This window comes from Myotis daubentonii, chromosome 3 (assembly GCF_963259705.1).
Source record: "Myotis daubentonii chromosome 3, mMyoDau2.1, whole genome shotgun sequence".
Classification (NCBI taxonomy): domain Eukaryota; kingdom Metazoa; phylum Chordata; class Mammalia; order Chiroptera; family Vespertilionidae; genus Myotis; species Myotis daubentonii.
In genome coordinates this window covers 4784238-4811294 of record NC_081842.1, presented here as the reverse complement: position 1 = coordinate 4811294, position 27057 = coordinate 4784238, and the positions used below count along the sequence as shown (strand labels likewise).

Genomic DNA, 27057 nt, shown 5'->3' with positions numbered 1-27057 from the left:
GCCGACGTCTACATCATATGCCAGAAAAGTATGCTTTGTGCTGTTGGTAGGCGGGCTTTCCTTAGAATTAACCAAGTGACTGTGTGACTTGCATTTGTATTGTTTCTCTGCTGTTTGGCCCTGAGGTGTAACCACTGAGGAATTCTTGGGACCGTACGAGTCCCTGGTTGCTGTCTGGCCTCAGATCCACGTCCTTTGGACCTGGCGCTCTGGAGAGCACGTGGCCAGTCCCAGCACCTTCCCCGCGTGTCTGTTGAGGTTCTTTCTTAGTGGCGTGTTTCCAGTCCTCACGCACACCCTCCCGACCTCCTCTCTCTCCTTCCCTCCACCCCACTGCCCCCGCCTCACCTGACTTGTTAACATAATGCATTTTCTTGGTTCTTTGAAAATGTGTCTTTCTGATTTCACATGTTGGTTCTGACGGCTTTAGGGGGCTGTGTGGTGTACGGAGATGCGGGGCCAGCAGGAGAGAGGGTTGTCTGGGGCCACAGCACAGAACCCCAGCTCCTGCCCTCCAGCGCGTGCTTGGAAGCGTGCGCAGCACACGACTTGTACACGGATGCGCCTCTTGCTTGGGGTGGTTGTGGCATGTCATTTCTGCTTTCACTTGGTGGCTCTCTCTCTGAACTACAAGGTGGGGCCTCATCCAGATAAAGGACACGCTCCTTAACTCCATGACCTGAACCCCAAGTTTGGACCCTGATGCTCACCGGTGCATCAGGCGTTCTTGAGGGAGCGGGAGGCGGGTTTCCAGCAGTGACCGCATGCGCAGGCCAGGCCTTGCCCAGAGCACCGGCCCCTCTGGTTGCCTGGAAGCTGCCTTCATTGTGCAGGTCACGCACCGTGACTGCAGGAGCCCTTAGTGAGAATGACAAGCGCAGGACCCCTCTTTGCAGGACTTGAGGGGCCAGAACACAGTGGGAAGTTGGATTTTATTGGGGGACAGCGGGGTGACATGGCGGAGTTACATTCTGAAAGAGAAGCCCTGCTTTTTGGTCTTTGCCTGACCTCATAGTTGGCTGGTCCCTACCATTAATGGGAGAGCGCCACCTGCCCACCCAGAGACGCACCGAATGTGCCCGGTGGGCACGCGGGAGCTGGGCAGGGAGTCCGTGCCCGGGCTCTCCAGTCTCGGCCCCGGGACAGCTTTCGGGGGGTTGGGAGTGGGTCAGTGGTCTGCAGCCTCTGCTCATTTCCTGCTAGTCGGGGCCCCTCACACATCTCCTCCCACTTTGCCTTGGACACTGCGCTTTCACGGAGGCTCAGCTGGAAACGGAGGCCTGTAGGCAGCTGGTCGCCAGGACGGGGTGGGCAGCTGCCTCTATAGGAGATCCGTCCAGGGTTAGAGGCCGGGCCGGCCCTCAGCAGCTGGGGTGCATGAAAATGCCAGCCCCCGACGCGTGTAAGTGCTGACGTGAACACATCAGCAAGTGCTATCAGTAAGTGGGAGAGCTGAGGTTGGCTTTTCTTTTCTTTTTTAATGAGAACTCTTGTCAACTTAAGGGGTTGGCCGACAGGCTTCCTTTCTGTGTGACACTTGGTTACTAAAATTTTGTTTGTTATAAAACCTCGTGTCGCTGTAAGGCTATGGTGGCATCAGAGAAGGTAGACTGTCTTGGCCACTTTGTCATAGCTGCGGTCCTTGAACTTTTGGTCCCAGGACCCTTCACACGCTGAGCAGTGAGTGAGGATGCTGACCAGCCTTTGCTTAGGTGGGTCAGAGAGATTGGTCCTCACCGAATTAGAAATAGAAGCTGAGATGTTATTAAACATATATTTATGAATTCATTTAAGCATAGCAATACAAACCCATCATGTGTTAATTTAAATAACGTAGGTTATGAAAAACAAGTACATTTTCCATAAAGATACTGGGTGAGAAGAGGCCCAGACTCACATTCTTGCTCCTCTGGCTGAGTAGCAGGCTCACAGGCCTGCTGCCGCCCATCTGCTGGGCTGTCAGGGGTCGCATGGCCTCCAGAAAATCATTGCACACCTGAGAGAGGGTGAGCGCGGGAAAGGCAAATAATCATTTATTACGGACGCAGTGCTGAGCAGCAGACTCCCTCGAAGGGTCTGGAGACCCCTGGGGGTTCCCGGAACGCACTTTGAGAACTACTGACCTAGAGTGCTTAGCCTGATCCCCGGCGCAGTGCTAGGCCCAGGCGTCCAGCAGTGACACATCCTCTGCTCCCTGGAGCTTAGAGACGGTTGCAGGCTGAACTGTGTGTCCCCACACTCACCTGTGGGGGGTGGGGGAAAGGGATGGGGAAGGGAGTCAGTAACAGTGAGAACTCTGCGCGGACAGACGGCTGCCAGACTGAGTGAGGGGACTGCACGGGAAGGCACATGATATCCCGTCCCTGTGCTGTGTACCTGAGACCTGTAACAGTGGGTGCCGCCTGTACTTACATTAAAGACATGAAACAAGTGCTCCTTCCGAAGGCCCGTTTATCATCTGGTCTGGCGAGGAAGCGCTGGCTCTTCGCCTCCCTGCTGCAGCTTCGAACTTCCACCCCGGCTCCGGCTCTGGCACTGGGAGGGCCAGAGGCAGTGAGGCCACCAGCTGCCGTGCGTCCCCAAGCCCCCTGCGTCCCCAAGCCCCCTGCACGCACAGGCCTCACATCCAAGGCTTTGCACGGTCGGCAGGGACATGAGCGGGGGCACCTGTGGTGGGTCCCCCGAGGCCGCCCTCGGTAAGGGTGCAGGGCAGCCTCAGGAGGCGTTTCCGACGTGTGCAAACCCTTTAAAAGCGTCACAGCGGTGCGGCCTCTCTGAATGCAAAGCCCCCATTCCGACTCCCCGAGGCCTCTCTCCGAATGTGGCGAGTGGCTGGCAGCTCCCGCGGCACAGGGCACAGGGCACAGGGCACAGGGCACAGGGCACAGGGCACAGGGCGGCGCTGATGGCCTCTGGGGTGGGGCTCCGGTGTGCACAGGGCACGCAGCGCACCTGCATCCGGATCCTTGCATTTTGCAAATAATAAGATTCCAAAGAATGTTCTTTTGTAGAGACCCTGCAAGGCGGAAAATATGAATACATCTCAGGAACGAAGACAATTCCTGGGTTATTAGTCACAGGATCTGGCGAGGTTCCCATTTCACTCTCAGTACAGCCCAGGCCCTGCCAGGGCCCTGCCCGGCTCTGCCTGCCCAGCCTCACCTGGCTCACCTCCCTGTCCACGCCACGCACCTTCTCCCCTTCCTTCCTAGTGGCCACTCTTCCTCCCTGGCGGTCCCTGAACCCCATGTCCCACCCTCAAGCCTCAGCATCCACTTCCGGCCTTGTTCTAGCTGCTGTTGTGGCCTGGAAGGCTCACTCCCCAGGAACCCACTGGGTCCTTCTCTTCAAGTTTGTTCAGGGCACACCTCCTCCGGGAGGGCCTCCCTGACCACTCCATAGTGAAAGCACCCATCTGCCCCCTGCTCCTGACCCTCCTCATTCAGTTTTTGCGTTTTTGTTTTTTTCTTCTCAGAGCACTTAACCACCTTCTAACCCAGTTCTCAAAACTCCATGTGTGTGCACTCCACCGTGTTACTCTGTTGAACCAGGTTCTAACTCTGGGGTGGGACCTGAGATTCTGCACATCCCACAGGGTCCCAGGTGCTGCGGGTGCAACTGGTTCAGCATCAGATTTCGAAAAGCAAGGTTGTAATTCGCTCCAGAAATTGCATGTTTATTTTGCATTTAAAACATTTTCTGTTGCCTGCCCTGGAGTGGATAATGAAGGGAAAGGCTGGGAGTGCCGATCTGAGGGCGTTACAAAGAGCTCAGTGCTGATCTTGGCAGGGCACCACCGGACCACACTGCGAGGCTTGGGGTGTGGCCCTGTGCAGTCCATCCATCACCCGCTGCCCCCCACCCACCGGCACCAACATGAACACACACACACACGCGTGCGCGCACACATACACACTCGCGCGCACACATGCACACACATGCTTGCACACACATGCACACACACACGGACACACGCTCGCGCACACACACATGCACACATACACACACACACGCACGCACACATGCTCTTTTGCTTGAAAGCAAAGTATGAAGGTTAGAGGCATGGCACCCAAGTGAAAATAAAGTGATTGGTAGTGATCCGCTTGGGTGGGTAAATGTGTGGAAGGGCCTCGCGGTTGCAGAAAGACTGCCCCAGCGTTAAATGCATTAATAAAAACCTGGCCTCAGAGGTGGGGGCCCCTGGGAACCTGTCTGACCCCTGTTGGCCAGGACTTTAGAGGGGCTCCCGTCTGCTTGTTTTTAGATCAGGAGCTGACAGGTCAAGATTGGACCTCCGGCTGCACAGTCTGCACACCTGTGTTAACTGTTCAGGTTAGGTTAAAGTGCACCTGTGCTTGCAGTAGTGGTTGGTGCCAGTCCCCTGGGCTGGACCACAGGGAAGGCAGATCATCTTCTGTTCTAAGTCAGTTGCCCTTTAAGCAGGCATCGCCACACTCGACATCCTCAAAGCTCATGTGCCAATTGGATGGGTGGGCGACTGAGACGACCTGCCCTCTGTGGGGTGGTAGCCCTGTCCAGGCCACAGGGCTGGCTGCAGGCGTCCATCCCTCGCCTGTCCGGTAAGTGTCTCAGGGCAGCATGGGGCTGTACAGTGGTGCACACAGTCCGTACCCCTGGCAACTTCCTCTTCCTCATGGAAAAGATGGGCAGACATGGACTTCCCTGGCTCTGCTTCCTGGGGGATTCGCTGTAAGGGGAACAGAGCTCCCTAATAAGGAGGCAACCCCAAACCCGAGGTGTGGGCTCTCTGGAGGCCCCATTAGGATTCGCAGGCCAGCGCGCTGCTCTGCAGGTTGGATTGGTTTGGTATGAATGGATCTCCAGACTCTCAGGGCGATGTCGACTTCCCCACGGGACCCATTTATGTGAGCCATGTACGTGTCGTCTGCAACTGTTGGCCGCGTTTACAAGGTCTTAGGTGGAGCTCAACGCTCCCAGGGTCATACACATAATCAGGTCTTGCAGCAGCCAGCTCGCTGGCGCATAGAATGTCCCCAACGAGACCGGGTGTCCCTGCAGCCCCGAACTGCATCATGGGAGAGAAGTGAGCTCAAGGCAGAGCAGGAACAAAGGCCTGACACCCCGGTCCCCTTCCGGGGCTGCACCAGGCAGACTGATGTGCTGGGAAGTCTGCAGCGCAGGGCTTAGCCCCCAGCCCGGGGAGGAGGGAGGCATCATGGCTCAGGGAGCCAGGGCCAGAACTCGGCAGGGGCGGGCCCTCGCTGTGGGTGAGCGCTTGGCTCCCTCCATAGGGGAGTCCGCGTCCAAGAAAAAGAGTGTCCGTGTTGCTGTCTGCTTTATGCAGCAAGGCCTGTGCCAACAGATACTCGGGGAGGGGATGGAGGGGAAGAAGGGGGTCTCTGGTGCCCCTGGAGAAAATGGGGGCTCCAGGCCTGTGTTCCTCCTTGGCCTGAGCCCCAGTGTCTTTTAGTCATTACGGTGGGTTTCTGTGCCCCAAGGGCTCCTGGACTGGGAGAGGGTGCAGGCTGGGTTGAGCCCCAAACCCCCTCCCCCCACCAGTGCATGAATTTTCTTTTTTCTTTTTTTAAATATATATTTTATTGATTTTTTACAGAGAGGAAGGGAGAGGGATAGAGAATTAGAAACATCAATGAGAGAGAAACATCGATCAGCTGCCTCCTGCACACTCCCTACTGAGGATGTGCCTGCAACCAAGGAACATGCCCTTGACTGGAATCGAACCTGGGACCCTTCAGTCCGCAGGCCGACGCTCTATCCACTGAGCCAAACCAGTTAGGGCATGAATTTTCATGCACCGGGCCTCTAGTAAAGAGTAAGTGGCATTGCATATGAGAGACTATGTACTTTTTCCTGGATGTGGCTTGTTAGGATAATGTGACTGGAAGTGGATGGTGCAAACCTCTGCCTTGAACCGCGGGGGGGATTTGGGGCGATCACATCAACTTTCTATAATGTGATCCTAATTAAAATACGTAAGTTTAAAGTTTATAAAAGCCTTTTCCATCTCTAGCTCAGTTGGCCCATTGAGCAACCCTTTTATCGTTGAAGAAGTTGAGACTCAAACAAGAATGAACGTGAATATGCAGGTGGGCCCTGTCTGGCCCCCGTCACGGGGGGATGCTGTTAGGAGGTGGATTTAGGGGCACCAGAAGGTCCCCAGGGGATACCGACAGCCGGGACAGAATCGGGCCTCCCACTCGGGTTTTCTGATCCCGAATGCGGGGCCACGGTGCTCTGCCCTGCTGTCTCCTGCATTTGGGTGCGCCTCCGTGTTTATCCTAAATTTGCTTATAAAAAGTGAAATGGGAGTGACCTTTGTATAACACCTGAATTACTTAAAACTAGGCATGAATAAGATGAAGGCTTTTGATGAATAGAGTCAAGTGTCATGTGATGGCTATGATTCAAAAAAGCAGAAATCAGTGCTGACTGTCAGCCCCTCACGGACCCCGGAGGGCGCAGAGGGACCTGCCGTGCGGGGACGGCACCCTTTGCACTCAGACTTCCGATGCACAAACAGGATGTTTTCACACTTTCTGTTCATCACCAGCAAGGACAGAAGCCTGTGGGAAAAGGGTGTTCCTTTGGCGGAGAACAAAGAAGCTATCAACATCCCTTACACAATGTTCCGGGCGTTGTTTTTGAACGGCTTTCTTAAGGCTTGACCGGCGTGCACAAAGCTGTATGTATTTAATGTATACGACTGGAGGAGTTTGGAGATAAGTACTTCAGACTCCATGAGCCCATCGCCACAATCAGTGCCACGCACACACCCGTCCCCTCTGAAGGTTTCCTTCCTCTCTCTAGATTTTCTTTTCTTGATAAGAAGACTGAGCATAACATTTAACCTCGAGGCAAATGTTTGGGTTTGCAGTAGGGTGCGGTTAGCGGTGGCGCTGAGCCGAGCTGTGGCTCTCTAGGACTTATTCCTCTTGCGTGTGTGAAACCGTGGGCCCTCGACGGCCAGGCTAAATAGTCCCATCGCGTCCTCCTTCCAGGCTTTTCAAAGCGCACCGTGCAGAGCGCCGAGGGAAGGAGGGAGAGGCTGGAAGGGCGGGCTTGTTGGGCTTCTTGCCTTATGTGGAACGTCCTCTTATGTTTCCCCGTGTGCTCCCTGGCGGTGTGGGGTCCCTGGTTCCAGCCACGTGGATTTCAGGTGCAGCCTGCAGCCATGTGCTCGTGGGACCAGGACTGCAGGGAAAGGCCCAGGGCAGTGAGCACGGCCCAGTCCTCGCCCAGCCTCCCTGACTTCGTTCTGTGGTTAATACGGATACAACACGCATGTGAGGTGGGGAAGCTGTTTGGATGCTGGGACACACACAGAGGATCCCGCCCTGAAAATGCTTATATTTGAATCCAGGCGGGAGAGGGGCGAGAAGTATGTGAGCAAAGAGAATTCCGGGGCCACGCCCGAGCCAAGGGGAAGGCAGGGAGTTCGGAGCAGGAAACGCCACTCCAGGTCCCCGGGGATCCGGCTCCAGGGCGTTCTCTGCCAAAGGGATGTGCTGAGCGGAAGGCAGGCACCTTCCAGGACGAGAAGGAGGCGCAAGTAGAGGCGAAAGGGGAGAATCCAGGTCGTCTCCATCGCTCAGGCAACATCTGCCCTGGGGACCTGCTAAAAGTGCTGGGTGACGCATGATAATAAGGATGAGTAGAAAGGTATGTCAGTGTGCACGCATGTATGCATGTGCATGCATATGTATGTACATGTATGTGTATAGACACAATATGGATGTATGCATGTGTGTGCTAGTATATGAGTGTATAGGTGTTGCATGTGTATATGTGCGTTTGTGTATGAGTGTATATGTGCTGCATGTGCGTGCATATGAGTATATGTGTGCTATGTGTACCTATGTGTATGAGCTGTATGTGTACATGTATGTGAATGTGTTTTTTTATGTGCATGGCGTGGCGAATGTGTGTGGATGCTCCTTCACATCGGTCCTGGGTCTCGTTCTCCTCCCGCCGGCGGCCATTGCGAGCTGTAAACTTGATTGACGCTGAAGTGATACCACATTGGAGAAATACGCTCTTGAGATGGACTTCGTTTGCCTGTGTACATTTTTCCTTTGAGGCTAATCCAGGATTTTTTATATTTTTGAAGGACTAAAATAGCAACGTGTTAAATGAGAAAAACGTGAGCACAAAGCTGGATGCTGCGTTTAATATGTGGTTTTAATGTCTCCGCCACTGCGGAAAGGAAAAGCATGTCGGGGGGCAAGTGGTTCACGCGCCGCGTGATGAGGCATCTGTAACGTGTAGCGCTGGTCTCAGCGGGGTCACAATGAATGGACACGCCGGCCAGAGGGCGTCTCTCGTCCCCCTGATGCCAGCCCTGTCAGCATTTAGAGTAAAACCGAGGGACCGATGGGCACGCTGTCGGGCGGACGGTTCCAGGGGGCTCTTCCCAGGGGTGTTGTCTGTGGGGTTCGCGTGGCTTTTATCTCCTCCACGTGGGATGCGGAGGAGACTTTCCAGAGCAGCGGTCGCCAACCTTTCAACCTCGCGGACCACCGGCTGGCGACCGCTGTTCCAGAGCATCCCCTGCGCTCGCTCTGCCTTCAGGAGAAGCCATGGACATTGGGGCTTGAGGCAGAATAAGAGAGTTTCCAATGGCATTCGGCCTGCGGACCCCCAGTTACAGCCTTCAGGTGGCGCTGGCTGGAGCCTGTTTATAAACGGGGTTCATCCCTGCCCAGTTTTTCCTGTGTATCATTCGCTAAGGAAAGTCAGGCATCCACCCAGAATGAACGCACCCCAATATATGGCTGTCCGTTTGCATCTGAATAATCTGATTGACCAAAGGGAAGGACAGTTTGTTGATTCCAGCCATGAGGTGAGAGAGGATGAGGTGTGTCTGGGACCCAGGGCTGCACTGAGAGCCCTTACTGTTTGCAAGGACTTTCCCTCTCCCGGTCCTTGCCTCCCATCCTAATCCCGGAGTTGGTAGTTATCCCCTCCCTTCTCCCACCTTTCCTTGCTAAGGCCTCTGTGCCTTTCTGGGTGGTTCCATCTTCTCTGTGATAGCGTCTCTGCTCTCTCCAAGGCCGTGACCAGCCGTCTCAGCCCTGCCTGAGACCCTCTGTGCGAGGCCTCCATGAGCCCAGCCTCCTCCTCCTTCTGGTCACGCCCAGGTAGCAACTGTCCAGCCTCGGGGAGTGACTCCGCTTAGAGACACACCCCCTGCTTCTGCCTCGTCCTCTCCGCTGACGTCCTCCTCCGCCCTCTGAGGGCAGGAATGACAGCCGAGCTCACAGGACTGTGGTCCGGATGGAGTGACTGTAGTTCATAAAATGTGAGAGGCCCTTGCCTGTAAAAGGACCCATCATTGCATCTGCCACGAAGGAAGAAGGAACGCTGCAATGAGCTGTGACATGCCCCCGAGTGTAAGATGCGCCCAGAGCTGGTAACACGTGGAAAATGGGATTCTCTGAAAAGCAGTGACATGGACATTGAGAAGATATGCATGCAAAGTGCTTTCCAAGGTCACCTGGTGTATTATGAGATGGAGCAGCTGTTTCTGAGCCGAGAGAGAAAGAGAGAGAGAGAGAGAGAGCTAAGAGTTCTCTCGTGTGCAGTGCAGGGAGCTCTGGGTGGACCGTTGTGGGCTGGTTGTGCGCGGGGGGAAGCCCAGGCAGGAAGGGTTCGCATTGGGCGGGAATGCGATGAGAACCTGCCGAGGAGAGGGGGCTGGTGGTTACGCTGACATTGGCTTCCCCACGTGGACACTGTGTTGTGACCGCGAAGACTCTGGTTAGAATGACTTTCTGAAGCAGGACCTCGGTCTGAGCAGGCCTGCCCCACTCAGCTTTCCCATTTTCTTTCTTTATTGATTAAGGTATCACATATGTGCCCTTATCCCCCCATTGCCTCCCCACCCCCACTCATGCCCTCACCCCCCATATCTGTCCATTGGTTAGGCTTATGTGCATGCATACGAGTCCTTTGGTTTACTCTCCCCCGACCCTCCCCTGCCTTTTCTCTGAGGTTTGACGATCATCCCACTTGTTTTTTGTAACCATTGGCGGTGCACGGGCCTGAGGAAACCGGAGAGCGATCTGGAAACCTGGTCCTTGCACAGCCAGTTCTGGCCTCTCCTGAATTTATTTTTTATTGATTTCAGAGAGGAAGGGAGAGGGAGAGAGAGGGATAGAAACATCAATGATGAGAGAGAATCATTGATTGGCTGCCTCCTGCATGCCCCCCACTGGGGATCGAGCCCGCAACCCGGGCATGTGCCCTGACGGGGAATCGAACCGCGACCTCCTGGTTCATAGGTCAAAGCTCAACCGCTGAGCCACGCCGGCCGGGCCTCTCCTGAAGTTTTGAAAACCTCCCACGGCCCACGACCCTGTGTGGGCTCCACGGGCTCCAGCTGTGAGAGAGAGCTCGTCATCCTTTAAGACGTTCGCGCTGTCAACACGGGACCGCACCCGGCTCGTCATGAACATGTAAGCGTGTTGGATCCTCTGTATTAACATCCTAGCATTTTTATGAATCATTGTCGGTCACCACTTAGCACATCTGAGCCCAGATCCTGTTTTCTGATTCTTTCACTGGAAATGAAGGGGCCTCTTGGAATACCCACCTGTTAGGAGAGGCACCGGAACGCTGGCTGGAAATGGTAGCTTGCGTACAAAGTACGTGCGACATTCTACTTTTTCTTTTTTTAGTGTTTCATGGAGACATTTTGGATCCTTTGTTGTACCCAAATCTGTCTGGTTACGGAAAAAATAAAGGCATGGTTTAGTCTTACGATACGAAATCCAACCTCGCCGAGTCCTCTCCACTTGCTGGAACTATGGGCCCACTGTTACCCTCTGACCGAAATCCACAGGCGTCGTTTTCACGTGCGATCGGTGTGCTTAGCATTCACACGGAACCGTAAACACTGTGCACCACACAGCGGGGCCGTTTGTTTGGGGGCCATTGGCTTAGCATTTATGTGCTTCTCCCACGTTCATAAAAAACGGCCTTGGTCGTCTGCCACTCGCCACAGCAGAATATCCCAGTTTTCCTGGAGCTACAGGAAAAAACACCCCCACACACGCGCACACCAATCTAAAGTTCAGGTCTTTTTATAGCAACATAGAGGCAGGCATATTAAATTATTATGCCCCATTCCTGCCAGGGTTGGACTTTTTGGAATTCTCTGTTATAAAGCAACCAGTGCAGTCCCCAAGTCCTGCGGCTGGCGAAGGTCCTGGGAGCGGAGCCTGTCCCGCTACCGGAGGCGACACCGCAGGCAGGTAGGCAGGTGGGCAGTGAGGTGGCCCCGAGAGGAGGGAGCGGCCGCAGGCGGGGAGGCGGGACAGCCTCCGTCAAGGCAGGAAGTTGCTGGCGGAGCCCGAGCAGGGGGCCGGTGTGCTCCTGGGTACCAGCCTGTGTGCAGCGCTGTTCGTTCTGGTTTTAATCCCACGGGCTAAGCCGCTCCCAGCTTTGAAGTCCCAGGGCTGCTGGGCAGGATGTCGGGAGACGGTGATGAACAGAGAGACACACCTGGTCTGTCGCGTGTGGTGTCTGTAGAGCTCATCCCGGTCGAAGCAGGTCTCTGGACCATCCTGTGGCTTCCCTTCACCCCCCACTGTTAAAACATGCTCCGTTGGCATGTGCACACGTGTGTGTGTGTGTGTGTGTGTGTGTGTGTGTATGCGTGCGCGTGATTTCGTTTGTTTGCTTTCGCTTCCTGACCTGCACTTAATTCCACGTGTGGGGCAGTCTCGGGTGGGTTAGAACACTTTGACCTGGCCGACACAGCTCAGTGCTTGAGCGTCCACCTATGAACCAGGAGGTCATGGTTTGATTCCCCGTCAGGGCACATGCCTGGGTGGCGGGCTTGATCCAAGCAGGAGGAAGCCAATCAGTGATTCTCTCTCATCATTGATGTTTCCCTCTCTCTCTCTCCCTCTCTCTCTCTCTCTCCTTCTCCCTTCCTCTCTGAAATCAATAATAATAATAATAATAATAATATATATATATATATATTTTTTTTTTAAATGAGCACTGTGGTGGCTCTGTCTTTCTGAGATGTGGACTGCGTCTCGCTCCTTCGGAAACGTTCATCCTGAAGCCTCGTCTTTAGACTCTTTCTCCCTCTGGTGAACAAACGCACCTTCGCCTGCTCTGGTCACACCGCCACCCTCCTGTTTGTGCCCCACGGACTCTGAGGAGGACTTGGAGATACGAAGGAAAGATGTGTGTCTCCCTTATCTCTAGCATTCATGCACATTTTCCCCTAAATCGATCTCAATTAACTTTGATTCCTTCCTTTAGAGCACCATGTGCTGAAGTGACGCTCGGCCAGATGTGGGCGCGGGCTCCTCCCCCTCCCAGCACACGCCGCCCTCGTGTTAGCTCCGACATTCCGTCTGTTTCCAAAACCCCGCGCTCTGTGGACGTGGCCCTTCGATGTGTTTGCAAGGACACCCGGACTTCTCTCGGGGGCAGGCTGACGTGGCAGCATTGCTTCTCTTTTAGTCCTGAAAGCCCTTTTCTTTGTTTATTTGTAATTTTGAAATGAGCCCGGTTCTTCTGTCTGATCTGTTTCTGCTAATTTCTGATATAAGTAACACAGCTGCTCACGTTCCTCTTGGCCGGTGAGTCAACGCAAGCATCACCGAGTGTGTGACTCGCGCAGAGCCCCGCCGGAGTCGCTGGGCCGGCGGGAGAAGGGACGGCCCGGCCTCGTTCCTGGTCTGAGTGTGTAAAACCCTTCCCTTTGGTGCCGCCACAGGAGGGGAGGGAATCTGTTTGGCTACACTGACTTCAGAAGCTGCCATTCTTGTCTTGATGAATTAGTACGGCTACCTAAATCCACGGGGCCAGTGTTACTTGGAAACCCACATCTGTGACAATTAGATGCCTCAAGTTCACTCACTTCGTTCATGACCAGAAGACAGAGCCCTGCAGGTCGGGTTCCCCGACCTCGGCTGGCCAGGCTCTGCACCCCGAATGTGCTGGAGCCCGAGGCTGTTGCTGTCTGTCTGTGGCTGTCTTTGAGCTGCTGTGTGTCTGCCGTGCCTTTCTTGTTTTTTCTTTCTTATGTCTCATTCTGGCTCTCTGGCTGGCACAGCCTGTCCTTTGGTGTGTTTTGTGGCACTGCTTACGCCCTAGCTTACTGCTTCCCAAAGCGTCGCAGGGCTCGGATTCTAGGGATTTTAAAGAAGTCGGGGTAATGCCTGGCCAGTGTGGCGCAGTGGTTAAGCATCCACCTAAGAATCAGGAGGTCAGGGTTTGATTCTCAGTCAGGGCACACGCCTGCGTTGCGGGCTCGATCCCCATTGTGGGGCGTGCAGGAGGCAGCTGATCGAGGACTCTCTCTCATCATTGATGTTCTATCTCTCTCCCTCTCCCTCTCTGAAATCAATAAAAATATATTTTAAAAAAAGAAGAAGTCAGGGTGGTGTGTCCACACTCTGAGAGCCAAAGCACTGAGCTTGGTCCTTGTCATTCTCCCCGCCCACCGATCCACAGCGTGAAGTTCACGTGCTTGGGGAGCTATGAGAGGAGTCGGTCCTGGGGCCTGTGGGACAGAGTGGCCGGGAGCACTCCGGGCTGGGTTTGTGAAATCCCACGTGTTCCATAAAGATTCTGACACTTGTGGGTCGGGGTGTGGGGGGAGGTCTCGGTCCTAGGCTCCGTGAGGCTCTGTTACTGTCGGGGAGCATCCTTACTGATTTCCGTATAAACTCAAAGAAGAGGAAGGCAGTGCCCATGTGAGCACACGTTCGAAATCAGGAAATGGAAGCGTCTAAGCAGGGTGTCGTGGGCTGTGGGGCAGGAGGAGCGGATGGCCAGGCACCAGTCAGCTCCATCACTGATGCCCATGACCTGGGGCCGCTCACATCAAGGTCCGGATCTTTCCGGTCTCAGATCCTCTCATTTGGGGATGAGACGGCCTCCACAGTCCCCCAGGCTCCAAAGTTTCCATTTTTAAAAACCGTGGGACGCAGCCTGCGTCCACATCTCTCTAGCTGAGAGCAGCCCTGAGTGTGCCAACAGGCTGAAGTAGGAACGAGCCGCCCCGTGGGTTTTGTGCGTGTGATGGTTCATCTTAGTTGTTCCATGTAGTTGTTGCGCCGTGTGCCACTCACGCGGGTGAAATCTCTGCCTTTGCTGTGCTGGCGGGAGAATACAGCACAGCCGTGGGCTAGCCACTTGTTTGACTTAAAGCCACGGAAGAATGATCCACCCATCACGAAGGTCTATTTCTTCTCACCAAATTATGCAAAAGAGCAGAGATGTCACTAGAAAGGAAGGGGGGAAAAGAGTGAGTCGGTGATCCAGATATTTTAAACACCCTGGTATTTGGAGGCATCTGGATAATTCACAGCTTTTTTTTTTTTTTCTGGTTCATTTATCATCCAGATGTTCGCCATCATGGAACCACCACTTGCAAGCCTATTGCAGCTAATAACTCCGAAGTGGAAAAACTCATATCTCTGTGTTTGTCCTCCGTGCTCATTCTCCCCGCTCTCCTCCCGAAGCCCCCTCCTTAGCATCGCCGGGGAACGTGGCCCTTTCGCCAGATGCTTAGGTGTGAGCCGTCACTTTGCCTTTTTTAATCTTCGTGGCCATCCTGTACCCTGTCTGCTTGAATTATAGATTGCATTTGTCAAATAATGACACATGCAATTGGATGTCTTCGAAGACCTTTGAAATCCAACTTCCTTGAGTGGAGATTAAAGTGGGTTTTCCCTCCGCGGCTGCAGTCGAGCCCGGGCCGCTCGGAGACCTGCTGAAAAGTTTCCCTGGGCCGGCCTGCTCCCGCTCCTGTGGTCTGGAGGGGGGAAAACCAGCTCCTTTTTTAAAAAAAATTCTGGAAGGTAGACTCTCAAACTCCTTTAACTGTGGTCCTGGTTAGAAAGGGCTGTAGAGCCGGCCGCTGCTTGAAGCAGGCCTGTGCTCCAGGCCGCTGACTGTGTGTGTCTCCGGGTGTGCAGGAAGCGCTATCGGTGGTGAGCGAGGACCAGTCGTTGTTCGAGTGTGCCTACGGGACGCCGCACCTGGCGAAGACGGACATGACCGCCTCCTCCTCCGGCGACTATGGACAGACTTCCAAGATGAGCCCGCGCGTCCCGCAGCAGGACTGGCTGTCGCAACCCCCAGCCAGGGTCACCATCAAGATGGAATGCAACCCTAACCAGGTGAACGGCTCCAGGTAAGCTGGCTCCTGTCCCCCTCCCCACCCCACCCCCGGTTTCCCTGTCTCTTGTGGAGGCCACGGGGAGCTCGGACACTCCTTTCCACAAAGATCCTTTCGGAAAGGAAGGCTGCGGAGGGGTCCCGTTGGCCAAGGCTGAGAAAATGTGTTCCCCGATGGTTCTGTGTTGAGGACGGAGGTCGTAAAACTGGTAGTATATTCACGGAGCACTCGCTTTGAAGATGTGGTGTTCAATACAGTTTTCCAGGCGTGAGGGCGCTGCGGGAGGGGGGCTCGCACACATGTGGCAGAGTTCATCTCTGGGGTTCTATTGTCTGGAAAAGAAGGCCGTGTTATGTTTGCATGGAGGGAGAGTGTCAGCTAGTGGCCAGGCGGTAGCATATGTCCGAGCCATCTGCCCTCACTAAGGGAGCTGTTTAGCCATCTGCCCCTCACCTACCCACCCACCCACCCCACTCCCTCCTCTGCCCCTTCCTCTCAGTGCTCGCCGCTGCTTCTCATCTTGACTTGCACGGAAAGCAGAGCTCTCCTCGCGCCGTGATCGCTAAGGTCTCTGGTGTGTCAGATAGAATGTGTTCTCAGATGCAGAGTGAGCCTTGGCCCTCGCTCGAGAGCATTTCGTCGGATGTAGTTTTGAAAAGTGAAGTTGGTTTCAATTATGATATCATAGCCCATCTATATTCAGGAAGAAGCACATAAAACCTCAGGACAAAGAAACGGTAATTTTTTAACACGTTGCAGGCTCCGACGTAGAGGCGTCAGACAGCCCGCACGCTCCAGGGCGTCCCTGTGCACAGAGCCCTTCTCCGCCAGCGCCCCGTGCGTCCCCCAGCAGCCCGGTGAGGGGTGCTCGCCCCCATTTGATGGATGAGGAAATCGAGGCGTAGGCTTTTCCTGGCTGACTCGGGATCACCACTTAAAGGGGCTCCATGTGGATTCAGACCCAAGGTGTCTGACTCTACCCTGAGGGCGTTGTCCACTCTGTTGCAGCTATAAAAGGCCCTTTTTGCTACGTATGTAGACAGGGTGCCCCAGAAAATGTATCCACACCTCACAGCTGATTGACAGCTGAGTCACAGCCGAGTGCTCAGTTTTGAAAATGCAGTGTATTTTAGTGAACACTGCCTGTACAATTACTCGAAGTGTGTGTATACATTTTGGGGCACACCCTATACTATAATGCTCAATACGTGTTTATAAGAGCTGGAAATGGTTGTGTCCGCTTCCGGTGCGGCCTCCATGAAGGTGCCAAGTCACAGCACCGAGAGGGGATCCTAAGTGTGTGGAACGTGCCGTGCAGGGAACTGGTTCACGCCTACCTCTCGCAGGCTCTGCGGGGCCGGTTTCTCCCTGAAACCGGGAACAGTCGCCCTGAAGTTGCGTGTGGCTGTGGCGTGGGGGCTTCGCGTGGACTTCAGGCCCAGGCAGGCCACGTCGGACCTCGGCCAGGGAGTCATTCCCAGACTCCTGAGAGGTCCCTCCGGGGAGAAAACGCCGCCCCAGGGCCCAGGATCCGAGTCCTGGGTACTTATTTGATGCGTGTGATTGTCCTGTGGGTCAGTCCTATCCCACCCGGTAGTGTCTCCACCCACCAGGGGCAGGGTGGGGCCGAGGCAGGCTTACCGTGGTGACACACGAAGCACAGAGTGTACTCTTGTGCTGATATTTATTAATTGTTGTGTTATGTTCCATATGCGCCTACGTCCCCCCCCCCCAACCCCTCCCCCCCCCACCCATTTTTCTGAGACTTTGGAGGACGGAGTGTAGCCGTGTGGGGAGGAACGCAGCGGAGTGGATGAGGGGAGGGTGGGATGACCACGGGGCCACTCAGTGGGTTCTCTCTCGGTGGCGTCGTGTGACCCCACGCACCCAGTAGAGTCGTGGGGGGACACTAAGAGCAAGAGGCATTTCCAGAGCTTTGTTCCTCAAACACCAGTTTCTGGGTGCAGGAAACGCATCGGTGTGTGTGTGTGTGTGTGTGTGTGTGTGTGTGTGTGTGTGAGTGTGAGAGAGAGAGAGAGAGAGAGAGAGAGAGAGAGAGAGAGAACACACCACTTTGGGCAGAGAGCACCGAGATCCTGCCCTGGCCCCTGTTCCCAGGCTGAGCCAAGGGCCAGCCCCCCGAGGCGGGTCTGGGTTTAGTGAGCCTCAGAGACACGCCGTGAGGAGGTGAGAGCGGGGTCATACTCTGTGCCGCTCCTGAATTAGCAGGAGGAGGAGGGCAGGCACCCACCATCCTCTGATGTGGGCCCGGGCTAGCTTCAGTAGCCAGTGCCCCTACCCACATGCCCTGCGGGGCAGCCTTCCCCGCCTGAGTGGTCCCCACAGGGAGTAGGGAGAAGAGTTGCAGGACAGGATATAGCTCCGCCCACGCAGAGCACTGTCTTTGGACACGGTCCTCCCCGAGCAGAGCCCTGTCCTTGGGCACGGTCCTCCCCGAGCAGAGCACTGTCCTTGGGCTCAGTCCTCCACGAGCAGAGCACTGTCCTTGGGCACGGTCCTGGCTGAGCAGAGCACTGTCCTTGAGCTCGGTCCTCCCCGAGCAGAGCACTGTCCTTGGGCATGGTCCTCCCCGAGCGGAGCACTGACCTTGGGCACGGTCCTCCCCGAGCAGAGCACTGACCTTGGGCACGGTCCTCCCCGAGCAGAGCACTGACCTTGAGTTCGGTCCTGGCTGAGCAGAGCACTGACCTTGGGCACGGTCCTCCCCGAGCAGAGCACTGTCCTTGGGCACGGTCCTGGCTGAGCAGAGCACTGACCTTGGGCACGGTCCTCCCCGAGCAGAGCACTGACCTTGGGCACGGTCCTCCCCGAGCAGAGCACTGACCTTGAGCTCGGTCCTCCCCGAGCAGAGCACAGTCCTTGGGCACAGTCCTCCCCGAGCAGAGCACTGTCCTTGGGCACGGTCCTCCCCGAGCGGAGCACTGACCTTGGGCACGGTCCTCCCCGAGCGGAGCACTGACCTTGGGCACGGTCCTCCCCGAGCGGAGCACTGACCTTGGGCACGGTCCTCCCCGAGCAGAGCCCTGTCCTTGGGCACGGTCCTCCCCGAGCAGAGCACTGTCCTGGGGCTCGGTCCTCCCCGAGCAGAGCACTGACCTTGGGCACGGTCCTCCCCGAGCAGAGCACTGACCTTGGGCACGGTCCTCCCTGAGCAGAGCACTGTCCTTGGGCATGGTCCTGGCTGAGCAGAGCACTGACCTTGGGCACGGTCCTCCCCGAGCAGAGCACTGTCCTTGGGCACGGTCCTCCCCGAGCAGAGCACTGACCGTGGGCACGGTCCTCCCCGAGCAGAGCACTGTCTTTGGGCTCGGTCCTTCCCTATCTGAGCACTGTCCTTGGGCTCGGTCCTCCCCGAGCAGAGCACTGTCCTTGGGCTCGGTCCTCCCCGAGCAGAGCACTGACCTTGGGCACGGTCCTCCCCGAGCAGAGCACTGTCCTTGGGCACGGTCCTCCCCGAGCAGAGCACTGTCCTTGGGCACGGTCCTCCCCGAGCAGAGCACTGTCCTTGGGCACGGTCCTCCCCGAGCAGAGCACTGTCCTTGGGCTCGGTCCTCCCCGAGCAGAGCACTGTCCTTGGGCACGGTCCTACCCGAGCAGAGCACTGTCCTTGGGCACGGTCCTCCCCGAGCAGAGCACTGTCCTTTAGCTCAGTCCTCCCCGAGCAGAGAACTGTCCTTGAGCTCGGTCCTCCACGAGCAGAGCACTGTCCTTGAGCTCAGTCCTCCCCGAGCAGAGCACTGACCTTGGGCTCGGTCCTCCCCGAGCAGAGCACTGTCCTTGGGCACGGTCCTCCCCGAGCAGAGCACTGTCCTTGGGCACGGTCCTCCCCGAGCAGAGCACTGTCCTTGGGCACGGTCCTCCCCGAGCAGAGCACTGACCTTGGGCTCGGTCCTCCCCGAGCAGAGCACTGTCCTTGGGCACGGTCCTCCCCGAGCAGAGCACTGTCCTTGGGTACGGTCCTCCCCGAGCAGAGCACTGACCTTGGGCACGGTCCTCCCCGAGCAGAGCACTGACCTTGGGCACGGTCCTCCCCGAGCAGAGCACTGTCCTTGGGCTCGGTCCTCCCCGAGCAGAGCACTGTCCTTGGGCTCGGTCCTCCCCGAGCAGAGCACTGTCCTTGGGCTCGGTCCTCCCCGATCAGAGCACTGTCCTTGGGCACGGTCCTCCCCGAGCAGAGCACTGTCCTTGGGCTCGGTCCTCCCCGAGCAGAGCACTGTCCTTGGGCACGGTCCTCCCCGAGCAGAGCACTGACCTTGGGCACGGTCTTCCCCGAGCAGAGCACTGTCCTTGGGCACGGTCCTCCCCGAGCAGAGCACTGTCCTTGGGCACGGTCCTCCCCGAGCAGAGCACTGTCCTTGAGCTCGGTCCTCCCCGAGCAGAGCACTGTCCTTGAGCTCGGTCCTCCCTGAGCAGAGCACGGTCCTCCCTGAGCAGAGCACTGTCCTTTGGCTCGGTCCTCCCCGAGCAGAGCACTGTCCTTGGGCACGGTCCTCCCCGAGCAGAGCACTGTCCTTGGGCACGGTCCTCCCCGAGCAGAGCACTGTCCTTTGGCACGGTCCTCCCCGAGCAGAGCACTGTCCTTGGGCACGGTCCTCCCCGAGCAGAGCACTGTCCTTGGGCACGGTCCTCCCCGAGCAGAGCACTGTCCTTGGGCTCGGTCCTCCCCGAGTAGAGAACTATCCTTGAGCTCGGTCCTCCCCGAGCAGAGCACTGTCCTTGAGCTCGGTCCTCCCCGAGCAGAGCACTGTCCTTGAGCTCGGTCCTCCCCGAGCAGAGCACTGTCCTTGGGCACGGTCCTCCCCGAGAAGAGCACTGTCCTTGGGCTCGGTCCTCCCCGAGCAGAGCACTGTCCTTGGGCACGGTCCTCCCCGAGCAGAGCACTGTCCTTGGGCACGGTCCTCCCCGAGCAGAGCACTGACCTTGGGCACGGTCCTCCCCGAGCAGAGCACTGACCTTGGGCACGGTCCTCCCCGAGCAGAGCACTGTCCTTGGGCACGGTCCTCCCCGAGCAGAGCACTGTCCTTGAGCTCGGTCCTCCCCGAGCAGAGCACTGTACTTGGGCACGTTCCTCCCCGAGCAGAGCACTGTCCTTGGGCACGGTCCTCCCCGAGCAGAGCACTGTCCTTGAGCTCGGTCCTCCCCAAGTAGAGAACTGTCCTTGAGCTCGGTCCTCCCCGAGCAGAGCACTGTCCTTGAGCTCGGTCCTCCCCTATCTGAGCACTGTCCTTGAGCTCGGTCCTCCCCGAGCAGAGCACTGTCCTTGGGCACGGTCCTCCCCGAGCAGAGCACTGTCCTTGGGCACGGTCCTCCCCGAGCAGAGCACTGTCCTTGGGCACGGTCCTCCCCGAGCAGAGCACTGTCCTTGGGCTCGGTCCTCCCCGAGCAGAGCACTGTCCTTGGGCACGGTCCTCCCCGAGCAGAGCACTGTCCTTGGGCACGGTCCTCCCCGAGCAGAGCACTGACCTTGGGCACGGTCCTCCCCGAGCAGAGCACTGACCTTGGGCACGGTCCTCCCCGAGCAGAGCACTGTCCTTGGGCTCGGTCCTCCCCGAGCAGAGCACTGTCCTTGGGCTCGGTCCTCCCCGAGCAGAGCACTGTCCTTGGGCTCGGTCCTCCCCGAGCAGAGCACTGTCCTTGGGCTCGGTCCTCCCCGAGAAGAGCACTTTCCTTGGGCTCGGTCCTCCCCGAGCAGAGCACTGTCCTTGGGCACGGTCCTCCCCGAGAAGAGCACTGTCCTTGAGCTCGGTCCTCCCCGAGAAGAGCACTGTCCTTGGGCACGGTCCTCCCTGAGCAGAGCACTGTCCTTGGGCACGGTCCTCCCCGAGCAGAGCACTGTCCTTGAGCTCGGTCCTCCCTGAGCAGAGCACTGTCCTTGGGCACGGTCCTCTCTGAGCAGAGCACTGTCCTTGGGCACGGTCCTCCCCGAGCAGAGCACTGTCCTTGAGCTCGGTCCTCCCTGAGCAGAGCACTGTTCTTGAGCTCGGTCCTCCCTGAGCAGAGCACTGTCCTTGAGCTCGGTCCTCCCCGAGCAGAGCACTGTCCTTGGGCACGGTCCTCCCCGAGCAGAGCACTGTCCTTGAGCTCGGTCCTCCCTGAGCAGAGCACTGTCCTTGAGCTCGGTCCTCCCTGAGCAGAGCACTGTCCTTGGGCACGGTCCTCCCTGAGCAGAGCACTGTCCTTGAGCTCGGTCCTCCCTGAGCAGAGCACTGTCCTTGAGCTTGGTCCTCGCTGAGCGTCCTTACGTCCTTACCCATTAGCCGCCCTCGGAGGAGAAGGCCTGGCTCTGGGAGGCGGGAGGGTCCCGTTTCAGACCACTTGGAGGAATTCGACCAAGCCTCAGCCCTGCCGCACTCACAGGCTCCTGAAAGGAAAGGCAGTGGTGACATGGGGCCTCTTGCCAGAACGTAGATCTCCGTAAAACACTGGAGGGAAGACGGGAAGGAAGGGACCACTGCTTGTGAGCCAGCGCCGACTCAGAGGGCATGGCGCGTGCCCACACCGAGCTGACTGCGCGCTGTGAGGACACGGGACATCCCTTCTCGGGCTCAGTGTTCTCAGCCTCAGATGACGGTGCCTCCAGGGGACGTGTGACAATGTCTGCAGACATTTTTATTGTCATAACTTGCGGGGGGGGTGGGGTGGGGTGGTGTTCCTGGCATCTGGTGGGTAGAGGCCAGGGATGAGGCTCAACGTCCTAAACACAGGGCTTCTCCCCGCCAGAGAAATGAGCTGGCCCCGGTGCCCGCGGTCTGCACGGTGAGGTGACAAGCCCTGGGCCAGAGCTGCGGGTTTGGGGTTCCTCTGAATCATGCACAGGGCTGGTCGCTGTGAGGATGGGTTTAGGGAAGCTCAGGGTCCAGCAGCGGTGGAGACGCCCTGTGAGGTCACAGGGCAAGTGCAAGGACTGAGGGGAGTTCAGGGCCCCGCCTCAGCGAGGGGGGATGGGGGGGAGGGTGTGACTCCCACCACCTGGGCAGGAAAGAGAGTCTGTGAGGAGTAATATTAAACAGTAGTTCTATAACACATCATGATTTATAATACGCACTATGTCATCCAGTTTCCTCATTAAATCTGTGGGACGGCATTGTGACTCGACCAGTGGCTCCCAACCTTTTGTTGGCCGTGCCCCACATAAGCATCTCTAACATCCTGATGCCTCCCCCTCCCGCTGAGACATATAATTCTTATTATTCAAAAAGTGAGCTCCTATTCACATGGAGGAAACCTAAAAGGCCATTGATTTGGTCTAAACAAGCTTCCAAAGAACAGGGCAGCCATGAAAGAGAAAAATAAAAGAACGGAAGGACAGTTGAAGTCCTGAGGAAGAAATTATTTAAAAAATAATAAGATATGAAAAAATAGCAAATAAAGTTTCAAAACATAATAGAGAACTGAAATGCGTAAATGTGTCACAATATGTATTTATATACTGTATATCTGGCCCCTGGAACCATAAGAAATGCAAAAGGTTCACTGTTAATAACTCATTCTCCAATTGCCCCCCTTAAAAATCAGGCTGCCGCCCTGTGTGGCGTGTGCCCCACCCTGGGGACCATTGGACTAGACCCATTTCACAGATGGAGACCACGCGTCTCTGTCGTAGGCTGTGTGGCCATAGGCCTGCTCTCCTCCTCACGCCCTCCAGGCTTTTTCTAAAGCAGCGGTTCTCAACCTGTGGCTCGCGACCCCTTTGGCGGTCGAACGACCCTTTCACAGGGGTCGCCTAAAACCATGGGAAAACACATATATAATTACGTATTGTTTTGGTGATTAATCACTATGCTTTCATTATGTTCAATTTGTAACAATGAAAGTACATCCTGCATATCAGATTTTTACATGACGATTCATAACAGTAGCAACATTACAGTGATGAAGTAGCAACAAGAATAATTTTATGGTTTGGGGGTCACCACAACATGAGGAACTGTATTAAAGGGTCGCGGCGTTAGGAAGGTTGAGAACCGCGGGTCTAAAGTGAGCATCTTTGCTATCGGCTGGGACAGCCGAGGGTTCTCAGCTGACGGACCAGCAATGTGTCCTATCTCCTCTCCCCCGAGAGGCGTGAATCCAGACGCTACTGTGATCTCCTGTAGATGTCGCACAGGTAGAACATTCCCTTACGAAGGTGGATTTTATTCTACCCCAGCAGCCAGTTCCCCTGCTCTCCCGTTCCCTCTCCTTCAGGAGGTGGCCCCCACCCAGACCACCTCCCAGAGAGGCCCTGTGAGGAAGCCCCGTGAGCAGAGCACATCAGTGGCTCCTCAGATCCTTGTCGGGCTGAAGGTAAAAATAAAACGTCTCCGTTTCAGGGTGGTGGCTGCGCAGGGCCGCCTGTCACTGTGACGGAAGCGGGGCTGTGCCCCATCCCGGCTGCAGGATGGCGTCTTGGCGGGCGGTCTCTCACATCCGCTCTCTCGCTTCGCGTGCAGCTCTCTGTTTGCTATTTGAAATGGGTCCGCTGGGACCCGTCCCTCCCCAGGCCTTTCCCCTTAGACTCATTGAGATTTGACTTCTTCTCCCCGCCCTGCCCCCCCCCCCCCCCCCACACACACACCACCGTCCTCTGAGACGCTGTGCATCACTGTAGGGCAGTGAGAGTCACAATGTGACCGCATTTGCTCCTTCCCGCCCCGGGGTCGGTCGGGTTGGCTGGGACAGTTTCCCACTCAGGCCTGGCCACCTTCCCAGCTGTGGGTGGCCCCGTGCTGGGGACCCGCAAACGGGTGGTTTTATATGAGGTCGAGGTGCAGCATGTCCGGCTGGGAAACGCGAGGAAGGGAGGCGGGCTCCCCGGCCCTCGGTCTTTGTCATCGCTCGGAAGTCAGATGACGGGCACCGCCTGTAGGAGGAGAGGGCCCAGGCGCCGGGGAACCCCACAGGGTCCCTGTGGCATAGGCAGCGGGCACTGGGCCACTGCTTTGGCACTTTTTAGCCTCAGAGGGAAATGGTGTGGGTTAACCAGAATTTCCATAGCCTGTTCTGGAGGTAAAAAACCCAGAGCACCGTAATGGATGGGCTTAAGTCTTTCCTCTTGAGAAATGAAAGTGTTTCCAGCAAAACAAACAAACAAACAAAAAACCTCACAGAACAGAAAAGATGTCACGTCCCATCTCTGTCGTGTAACCATCTGTTGATACCTTGTCCTGTGAGCATTTCATTTCCAAGTGATGGCCCCCCAAAAGGATGCACTGACCCCCAGGTTTCACGGCCTAACTGCCGGAGGGTCCTGCTCATCCCCATCTTCAGCTGTGAAGAGAAATGGGTACATGTGTCCTTAAATAATGCGACTCTCCCAGGGACACTCAATGCCTCGGGGGACAAAGAGCTCCCTGTGGTTTGTGGTGGCTTTTTAATTAATTTCGTCTTCAGCTTTCTGGGCGAGGGGGGGAGGGGCAGCGGGCTGGTGGGAAGAGGCTGCGATGCCAGGTGCAGGGGGTGTTTATGAGGGTGAGAGCAGCGCTGGGCGGTGAAGACAGAGCCCCAGTGTCAGCCCGAGCCGGGCTGTCCATGAATCACTGCGCTCCACCCGCCGTCAGGCCGCGCGGCTGAAGCAGCTTTTCCATCGCCTCTGATTCAGAAATAAAACAGACCCGCCAAGTACCCCGGGCCCTCCAGACAGCCCCCTCCTTGTCTCGGGCCTGAACATACCTTTTGTGGTGACTTACCTCAATTCCTGCTCCAAACCTCGATCAGGCGTTTGTTCAGTCGCTTAGGGCTGAGTGTGGGCGCTCGGGGTTCTTAGGAAGAAAACCACGTGTGAAGGGAACTTTTAAAAATATATTTCTATTGATTTCAGAGAGGAAGGGTGAGGGAGAGAGATAGAAACATCAGTGATGAGAGAGAATCATGGATCGGCTGCCTCCTGCACGGCCACCACTGGGGATCGAGTCTGCAACCGGGCATGTGCCCTGACCAGAATCAAACCAGCGACCTCCTGGTTCCTGGGTCGACCACTGATGCACACCGGCTGGGCAGCAAAGGGAACTTGGTGTTGAGGCGTGAGCCGGGCCTGGGGTGCCTGCCGCCCGTGTCCTGGTGAGCCCTCCCCTGGAACTGACGTCCTGGGCTCGCAGGGTGGAGCTGCCAGGGAAACCTCCTGTTGCCCCCCTGGAGCTCATCACATGAAACCACCCAATAAGCTAAAGGACATTCATTCATGAGGACAGTGGCATTGTAATCAGCAGTAAGGAGCTGGAGACTGCATGGGACGCAGCAGGGGCTTGCGTACCCACATAGGAGTCGGGGTGACGTGGATTGGGGTGTTTGGGGCAGAGTAGGGAGTCAGGAGAGGGGCTTTAGCCACACAATCACAGCCACCGTGACAATAGGGACACTCAGGTATCCCCAGCATCTGGGACAGTGCCTGGCAGACTGACTCTCTCTCTCTCTCTTGTTAATTCTCACCTGAGGATATTTTTCCATTGATTTTTAGAGAGAGTGGAAGGGAGGGGGAGAGACAGAGAGAAACATGGATGTGAGAGAGACACATTGATTGTCTCCCGCACGTGCCTCAACCAAGGCCAGGGATTTGGTCCTGCAACCAGAGTACATGCCCTTGACTGGAATCAAACCCGGGATCCTTCGGCCCTCGGGCTGACGCTCTATCCACTGAGCCAAACCGGCTGGGCCACTCTGTAACATTTGTTAAATGAATAATGACTAGAGAAGGCCCAGGGCCAGATGCCGGCCGAGGAGGATCTGGGGAGTGTGCGTTTATCCGTAGGCGCCTGGGGTCACGGAAGGGCTGGGCTGCACGGGGCTGGCGGGTTTGTATTTGGGAAGATCGCTCTGCAGTGAAGGCCAGGACCCCCCACCAGCATGTGGCGGAGAGCAAGGCAGTGGGGCTGTCTCCCAGGGCAGTGGAATGCGGAAAAGGAAGGAGGCAGGTCTTAGAGGATGGGTCTCGGAGGATGGGTAGGTTTTCGAGGATAAGCGGCACCTTTGCCCACCGGAAGGAGGGCCACTGATTTCCTCAGTTCCACGTTGGAGACTCTGTAAGGCCCGAGTCTCCACTAACTGTTCTGGACTGAGGGGGAATCGCAGACTTCCTGTGGCCGGCGAGCCCGGGGTCGTGGCTCGGGGCTGCTTTAGGGGATGTTCTTGGATAAATGAGGTCCATTCACGGGGCACAGACGACAGCGCAGGGCCAGGCCCCATCCCTGCCAGGCTCACGGCCATGCCTGCGCCCTTCGCTGTGGGCTCTTCCCATGATGGACCGCCTGCTCTCCGTAGACTCTGAAAACCAACATCGTCAGATGCCAAGTTCATTTTGCTTTTCAACAACCAAAGCCCTTATTTTAATTCTCGGTACATTTTTACAGGCACATGACTCCCCCCCACCCCCCAGGCCGCCCCTCCCTCAGAAAAAGCATTACGTATGGAAACAGCTAAAGGGAGCCTTTGTCTTGGGCTGTGTCCCAGGTGATCCTACAGACGTACATGGACTGCGTTCCCGGTGGCCCAGCCTCTGCCCTGGTCCTCAGTTCGCTCTGTGCCCAGGCCCAGGATCTGAGTGGACTCCGTCCCACTCTGCCTCTCAGCCAGGGAGCTTCTCTGAGCCCCCCTCCCACTCAGGAATGTTGGCCCATCCTCTGCAGAGCGCGCCCCACGCTGAGCCCCTCGAGGAAGGGCTGGGGAGGAGCAATGACGTTCAGCTGCACATTGAGGTGGCCAGCGTCTTTGGAGCTGGACTTACCACAATTCACGTGTGTGTCCAAGTCAACAGTGCGCCGCCCCTGTCGAGTTCACATCTGCCTTCCCCACGGCTGCCTGCAGGGCCCCTCCCAGGATGCCCCGTGGAAAACCCTCCGGAGTGAAGCCTGCACCGGGTCTTCTGAGGGGCCATTCAGTCATGTTTTATGTCTGGGAAAGAGGCCACTCGC

The 27057-nt window shown here is 56.6% G+C and overlaps 1 protein-coding gene across 6 annotated transcripts in view; it reads left to right on the top strand.

The window, feature by feature from the left end:
- Nucleotides 1-27057, top strand: part of ERG (ETS transcription factor ERG) — a 222957-nt gene that overhangs the window by 152495 nt on the left and 43405 nt on the right. For all 6 annotated transcript variants that reach the window (XM_059686461.1, XM_059686460.1, XM_059686457.1 and 3 more), the window contains one exon: nucleotides 14949-15166. In XM_059686461.1, the coding sequence (XP_059542444.1) occupies nucleotides 14949-15166 (218 nt within the window). The remainder of the gene's footprint in view (nucleotides 1-14948; nucleotides 15167-27057) is intronic.